The sequence below is a fragment of the Myotis davidii genome, unplaced genomic scaffold (assembly GCF_000327345.1).
Source record: "Myotis davidii unplaced genomic scaffold, ASM32734v1 scaffold1412, whole genome shotgun sequence".
Classification (NCBI taxonomy): domain Eukaryota; kingdom Metazoa; phylum Chordata; class Mammalia; order Chiroptera; family Vespertilionidae; genus Myotis; species Myotis davidii.
The window spans coordinates 48,305-56,474 of record NW_006283640.1 but is presented as its reverse complement, the minus strand read 5'-3'; the positions used below and the strand labels follow the sequence as shown (position 1 = coordinate 56,474).

General features: G+C 50.5%; 1 protein-coding gene across 1 annotated transcript; it reads right to left on the bottom strand.

Moving 5' to 3' along the window:
• Positions 1-353: 353 nt before the first annotated feature.
• LOC102753625 (zinc finger protein 883) lies at positions 354-7,528 on the bottom strand. Its single transcript, XM_015565929.1, is given in 4 exon segments — positions 354-2,418; positions 3,726-3,849; positions 7,270-7,504; positions 7,506-7,528. Coding segments are annotated over 4 exon segments (2,040 nt in total). The 3' UTR covers positions 354-760.
• Positions 7,529-8,170: the final 642 nt, after the last annotated feature.

Sequence of the window (8,170 nt, the reverse complement as noted above, 5' to 3'; positions counted from 1 at the left end):
CGCTGTACCATCCTGCCTGCAATATGCAAATTAGCCGCCATCTTTTTTGGCTGCTAACTGCCATCTTAATTGGCAGTTAATTTGCCTATCTCGCTGATTAGCCAAGGAAAAGGGTATCAGTCATACGCCAATTACCATTTTTCTCTTTTATTAGTTTAGATACTTCCCACATTTGCCCTGACTGTTTGGCTCAGTGGATAGAAGAGGAAGCCTGCAGACTGAATGGTCCCAGATTCGATTCTGATCAAGTGCACATGTCCAGGTTGCTGGCTTGATCCCCAGTAGGGGGCGTGCAGGAGGCAGCCAATCCATGGTTCTCTCTCAACCTTAATGTTTCTATCTCTCACCCTCTCTGTTCCCCCCTAAAATCAATAAAATTATATATTTTAAAAACACACACAAAACTTCCCACATTCACTACACTCACACGGCTTTTCTCGAGTGTGACATCACTGGTGTTCAATGAGGAGAGAGGTTGTCACGAAGGACTTCCCACAAACACTACACACATAAGGCCTTTCACCAGTGTGACCTTTGCAGTGTTTACTGAGCTGAGACCTTTGTGTGAATGACTTTTGACAATAACTATACTCATATGGCTTTTCTTCACTGTGAGTTCTTTGATGTTGAATGAGTCTATGTTTGTAACTAAAGCATTTTCCACAGTCACAACATTCATTCGGTTTTTCTCCGGTGTGGTGAACTATCTGGTGAAGAACGAGGCCACAAGTATTGCTATAGGAATTCCCACATTCACCAGTCATAAGGCTTTTTTCCCAGAATGAACGTGATGGTGATAACTAAGGCTGCTGCGTAGTCGAAAGCATTTCCCACAAACACTGCACTCAAAAGGCTTTTCTCCAGTGTGACATCGCTGGTGATCAATGAGGATAGATTTACGGCTGAAGGACTTCCCACAATCAGTACACTGATATGGCTTTTCTCCAGTGTGAGCTTTCATATGTTGGAGGAGGTTACAGTTTTGTCCAAAGGTTTTCCCACATTCACTGCACTTATAAGGCTTTTCTCCAGTGTGAACTCTCTGGTGAATACGGAGGTTAGCTTTGCGTCTAAAACACTTCCCACATTCACTACACTCATAAGGCTTTTCTCCAGTGTGAATTTTCTGATGTTCCATGAGCTTAGACCTATGGCTGAAGAACATTCCACAATCACTACATTCATATGGCTTTTCTCCAGTGTGAATTTTCTGATGTTGAACGAGTCCACTGTTATAGCTAAAGCATTTCCCACAATCACTACACTCATATGGCTTTTCTCCAGTGTGAATTCTTTGATGTCGAGTGAAGGCAGACCTTCTGCTGAAAGATGTCCCACAAACACTACACTCATAAGGCTTTTCCCCAGTGTGACCTCGGTGGTGTTCAATGAGTGTTGAGCTCTGGCTGAAGGACTTTCCACAATAGCTGTACTCATATGGCTTTTCTCCAGTGTGAATCCTCTCATGTTGAATGAGTCCATTTTGATAGCGAAAGCATCTCCCACAATCACTACACTCATACGGCTTGTCTCCAGTGTGAACTCTCTCGTGGTTATGGAGGTAATCTTTGCGTCTAAAAACCTTCCCACATTCACGACACTCATAAGGCCTTTCACCTGTGTGACCTCTGTGGTGTTCAATGAGCTTAGACCTATGGCTGAAGGACATCCCACAATCACTACACTCATATGACTTTTCTCCAGTGTGTACTCTCTTGTACTGAATGAAGCTAGAGCTTTGGCTAAAGGATTTCGGACAATCACCACACTCATAAGGCTTCTGTCCAGTGTGAAGTCTCCTATGACGAATGAGGTTAAACTTTTGGCGAAAGGCCTTCCCACATTTGCGACACTCAAAACGCCCTTTTCCAGGGCAGTCGCTCTGCTGTTGAACAAGGTTCTGGTTGTGGAAGATGGCCGTTTTACACTCACCCCACTCGTGATGATGTTTTCCACTAAGAACAGCCTGCCCACTCTCAGGACCACTGTGTGACTGCTCAGTGTGAAGAGTGCCCTGGTGCTGAAGAAGGCCTGAGATGGCTGGGAAATCCTCCTCCACCTCCCTATACGTGAAAGGCTTCTGTGATGCATAGAAGCTGCACCTGGTCAGCAACGAGGCCCAGTCCAGAGCTTCCTTCCAGGGCTTCTCTCTACTGGCTTCCCTCTGTTGCTGGTGAGGGTTCGCACTGAAACAGAAGTCTCTCACATATGCGTCACTGAAGAAGGCTTTGTGCTCAAAGTCTGCTGCCTGTGACTCAGTCAGGTGCAGAATAGCTTTTAAGACTGAGACACACCGGTCACAAAGATGGGTCTTCTGGGTTGGTAGAGCTATCTTAGAAGCCTTGACCAGTGACTCTGCTGTTACAGATACACTCTGCTTGGAAGAGGTCTCCTCATCTTCACTTTTATGCCAACAACCTGAAAGCAGAGAAATGCTGAGGTAATGGTGTTGGCTGTGGTGGGAGAAGCAAGTCCCATTACTAAGGTTTGTCAGACTCCATATGTTGGTTTCATGGGATCTTGGTTTTTGGTTTCATGGAATCGTCTGAAAATAGAGCCCTGGAGGCAGGTTGAATAATGTGCTGCTGTGCAGTACTGGGCTTCTGAAGATCACAAAATAGGGGAGACCTCCCCAGGAAAAGGACACAGAGATGGCAGGCAACCACATGGAATAGAAACAGCATCTCCAACTAATTCTTCTGCTGAAAGCATTCAGAGGGGCTTGTCTACGGGTGGAATGTGCAAGCTGTCCAGAAGGTTGGTTATGTTTTACCCCCAGTAAAATTCAGTAAGTGAGGAGCTGGTGTCTATGCACTTGTTAAGGACACATGCACACCTCATAACATATGCACAGGTCAATGCTGGAACATACGCCAGAGGAACCAGTGCAGAGGAACAGCTGATGCCGGGAGGCCACAAAGGGGAAAGTAGCCAGGAGCTGAGAAGTCACCAATGAAATGACAAGTTATCAAAGGATCAAATATGGGAAAGAAAAAATGGAAATGTGCTGTGAGCAGGGGCACCTGCACCACAACACTATCGGACACAAGCAGAATCCGGGCATGATCGGAACACAGCCCTTAGGTCATGCTCTTGCCCAGCTGCCACTCACCAGGGCCAGCCTTCTACCAAGACCATCTTTCTATGTACAGCCTGTGATAGAAGCAGGGTTCTCCCTGCACCTTCAATGAAACAACTACTCAGAACCTGAATGATCCAAATCTTAATGACAGACAACACACGTAAGCAGCCACTACTGGCCCAGAGCCAACTTGACACACGATAGTGTTCAGGGAAGACAATATTACAAACAATTGAGGTAGATCTGAGAAGTACAGTCCATGGTTCAGATAAAGAATGATCATGACCTGGCACAGGAAGTCACAAAGGATTGTTAGCTAATGGAAGGAGCCAGAACCAGAAGCCATGAATCTGGGCAGAGTCACCCTTCCAGGCAGAGGGTGAAGACGGGGCATGTATTGGGCTGTCTGAGCCGAGGCCCACTCTCCGAACTTTTTGAGGCAACAGATGTAAGGGATGCTCAGAGTGTTCCCGGCAGAGGGAACTCACCAAACAACTCAACACAAGCAGCCACAGCACGTATGACAACAAAGTGCAGAAATTAGCAGAGCCCATGGTATGGCTGAGGGACTAAGCTACTTCAGGAGGAAAAACGAAAAGGGAGGCCATGACCTAGGACATGAGTAGTGATGTGAAGGTCTTACCAACAGATGCTACAAGTGCAAAGTTCTCCAGCATCACCTTGCAGTACAGCAGTCTCTGAGCCTCATCAAGGAGCCCCCACTCCTCCTGGGAGAAGGCAATGGCCACGTCTTCAAAGTCCATATCCTGTCATAATGGCGACAATTCAGTTCATGACCAGCTTCACTCCTAGGATTTTACATTCCTCATACCACCCAGCCTCCACATCCATCTGCTCCCTCCTCCCACATCAATGACACCAAGCCCTGCTATCATTGGAGTCACTCACTTCTATATTCCCATTGATACTGTGTCTTCCCACAGTAACAGGCAGAGGGGCAGAGAGATGATAACAGCTCTGTGCTTGGCATGTAAGCCACCCTGCCCCTTGTTAACACAGTGGGTGTCACAAACACACAGAGAAGTTGGCCACAGAGAGTGTGTGAGTGATCACTCAAGTTGTCAGGCAATACCCGTGAGCCCAGTGTCCCTCCAATACATAAAAACCATGGCATCACCCTTCACCCTGGCGACCCAAATCCCTTCCCTTTACACTACCCTCCGCACATAATTATGTGACTCACACCTCTCTCTCAGCTACGTTCCCAGAAGCACAGCTTTAAAGGGAAGTCAAACATGCCCCGACAGAGACGATTTTTCCATGATTCGCTTCTTTCCCAGGATTATTACTTTACCACCTCCCTAATCTAGCCCCTGCTTCTCCTTCTCCCTTCCCTATGCCAGGGGAGATTTCCAAGCCTGGGTTGCACTGAGGTCTGCTATCTCACTGAGGCCCCACTGATCATTGTATCTGCCCTCAACAAAAGGCAGGAAGGGACATAAATGACGTCAAAGCTCTGGGCCGGGCATGTAGGACTACAACACCCCCTCCTTCCAGGCAATTGCTCGGGGGAGCCACATCACGTTCCCACCAGATACAACAGACATGGGCTCGCCCTTCATTCACTCTCATGTCAATGCCAGGACCCTGTGGCCATGAGTTCACACGCCCCCTCCACGTGCACATCACTCTCCCGACCACACCTCTCCCGCCTGCACCCCCACAGCCTGGCCACCTCCTGTGCGGCACCACATCATCTTCTTGGCCTCTCTCTTCATTGCTCAGCAGATGGGGTCCAGAGAATGTTTGGAAAATTCTAAGAGGATCAAGTACTACCCGGGCTCTGATGGTCCACACTCACAGACGCAGCCGGAGTCCTGCTCCAAAGGCCTCCCTCCTGACGGTTCCTTGTTCCCACGTCACCTGCTGAGAACCACATCAGCTCTCAGGTGCCCACAGCCTCCCCCACTGGTGCTGCACCTCATTCACAGTCACAGCCTTCCCTCTCCTCACCCAACACTAGGCCCAGCCCCAGTGGCCCTCTAGCCTGTACCCAGTGAGTCTTCCAGATGATCACATGTGCCCCTAAGGTAACAGCCAACCTGACAGCCACACCCCAGCCATACCAAGGGTCACACCAATGTTCTGGAGAGCCTTGAAAGCAGTGAATACGCACCAGCCCTCCTCTCATCTTGTGTGAGTTACTCTTCCACTCTCATCTGTTCCACATCCCTCGTCCCTTGGAGGCCTTGTCCACTTGCCAAGCCAGTCTCTCCCTCACCCTCCACATGACCACTTCTGTCTGTCACTTATATTGTGACACCCACTTCCCACAACCAGGGTTCCAACAGGAACCCGGTCCTCAGGCCCACACTCCTCATCCTGGGCTATTACCATTAACATTCCGACCAGGATTCCCCACATCATAGTGAACTGCAGCTCCTCCCGGGTCCATAAACTCTCCACTAACTTTTGGAGAAGTCTCCATCCTGAACACCTCCTCAGAATTCCAGACACCTATGAACTCTCTCTCAAAAATCTCATACCCTCACAGGCCAAAAATAAAACTCCCGATATCCCCAATGAATACTGCTCTTCCTTCAGTGTGTTTCGCCATCTAAATTGAGGTGCTTCACTTCCTCCAAACCTTCATGTCATCCCTGGCTCCTACCTCTATGTCAATCTTAAAATTAGAAAATGCTGCCCTAGCTGGTTTGGTTCAGTGGATAGAGCGTCGGCCTGCAAACTGAAAGGTCCCAGGTTTGATTCCAATCAAGGGCATATATCTGGGTTGCGGGCTCGCTTGAGTGCAGGAGGCAGCCAATCAATGATTCTCTCTCATCATTGATGTTTCTATCTCTCTTTCTCCCTCTCCCTTCCTCGCTAAAATCAATAAAAAATATTAACAATAAGAAAATGCAGAAGGCACCCTGGCCGGTTTCCTCAGTTGGGCGGAGCATCGGGCCCCATACACCAAGGTTGGGGGTTCAATCTCACATCAGGGCACATACAAGAATCAATCTGTGAATGGATAAATAGAACAAATCAATGTCTGTCTGTCTGTCCCTATCTCCCTAAAATAAATAAAGTTAAAAAAAAAAAGTCCTGGCATCTTCACCCAAAACCCTAACTTATAATCAAAATGCTTCTCTCACCTCCATGGCCACCACCCTGGCCCAGACACCATCACAATTACTCCGACTATTGCAGCAGCCTCCTCCCTGTTCATTCTAAGCTGCAGCCACATGGATTCTCACGAGACCTGGGTCAGATCACCTGCCTCCACTGCTCCAGGCACCCATCACCGGCAGAACAGACACCCAACTTGTTACAAACCTGCTCTAGACCTGACTCCTCTCCCACTGCCCCCAGTTCCCATGGGAAGAAAGGACACTTGCAGGTTCCAGAACTTGCTCAGTGTCCCCTCTAAGCCATTGCACAATCTGGCCCCTGTGCCTGGGAGGACCTCTCACATCTCATTCCACTCGTTGTCAAAAACAGGGACCACATCCTATAACCCTAGACCTCGACTTAGGATTCTGGCCTTGGTGTCTGTTCAAGATCCCCAGGCCTATGAGCTGGAAGAGGGGCTGGACAGCCCCAGGACCCCACGACCTCAGAGGCCACAGGAATGTGAGGCCCTGAAATCAGCTCCACAGCCCAGTCCCCTCAGCGGCTCTGCACCCGCAGGAACCTATGGGAACTAAAGGGCTGTTGAGGGCCTGGCACCCACCCCAGGACCCAGGGGCTCAGGCTGCTCAGGGCCGTGGCCCAACCCCAGGGCCAAGTGTTGCCCGCATCCCTCGGGGCTCAGTCTAGTGCGCACCTGCCAGTGACCTCATCACCTACAGGGTCCTCCTTCCTGCCCCTCCTGCTGGCCTCTCCCTTCTAGTCTGTTCTTCCTCTGGGAAGTTTTGGGGAAACTTGAGAATCCCTGCCTCACACAGTGTCCCTCTTTGTTCACATCCATCCATGGCCCAGCGCCGTGAGAATAAAAGTAAAACTCCTCACGCACACCTCTGCCTCACTTTCTCTGTTGCCTTTAGAAACAAAACAGGGCCCAGGTTTCCCGAATCTTCCAGCTGAACAGCCCCCGCATGTGTTTACCCGGTGGCCCCTCACCCTCTCCCACCCCCGTCACACGGGCATCACCCAGTAAAGCCTGCCGGTCCTGAGGTGGGGCCTGGGCTGCAGGGTTGGGTGGGGGAGGCGGGGACGTGCCTCACCTCAGCCTGGCGCCTTGGCGCCGCCACAGCCATCGAACTCTGTGGGCAGAGCCCCGTCTGTGAGGCTGGAAGGCCTGCACCCCAACAGTAGCGGCTCAGCAAGTCTCGGACCCGCCTCAGCATGGCAGGGACGACCCTCTGGCGCTTCCCCATCACGGCCTGTTGCTTTGGAGCCTCTGACGTGGTGAAGCACCCTGAAAGGCAAATATGAAGCTTCTGAGGGGGGCACGGGAAGTGACTTCCCCAAAATTGGGCGCATTCCCCTCTGGGTAATGTAGTTTTCTCAGTAGGGGACGTGCAGGACGCAGCCAATGGTTCTCTCATCATTAATGTTTCTCTCCCTCTCCCTTCCTCTAAACAAAACAAAACAAAACAAAAAACAAATAAAATTAAATTAAAAAATAAAATAAGTAAATAAAATAAAGTGGGAAATGGGCACTGAAGGCGCATGGGTTTCCCAGGGTGTCGGGAAGGATCAGAAGCAGTGCCTGTGAGGGTGCGACCAGGCAGTGGCACAGGGTGGGCAATCCTCGAACCCCGACCGGCCGGAGGGGAGCCGCCTCCCTGAGCCCCTGGGTGGCCAGGGGAGACCCCAGAAAGCCCTCCCTTAGGAATGACGGGGCACCTGATGTTTACTGTTTTAGACCGATAGGCCCTTAATGTGAAGAGCGCTGCGGGTCAGCTTGATTCCGTTTTTGAGGGAACCTGGTCAATTCTTTCCGCCCGGGGAGATGGGGTTCAAGTCAGCGGAGCCACGTGGGGCCTGAGTTCGAATCTCGGGGGAGCGCGTTGGGGGGCGGCGGGAGGGACGCCCCCTGCCCGGGGTGTGGGCTTTACAGAGCAAACCCGTCGAGACTGAGTCTCCACCTCAGGACCCGGACCTCGTGCTCCCCCTTTTCGC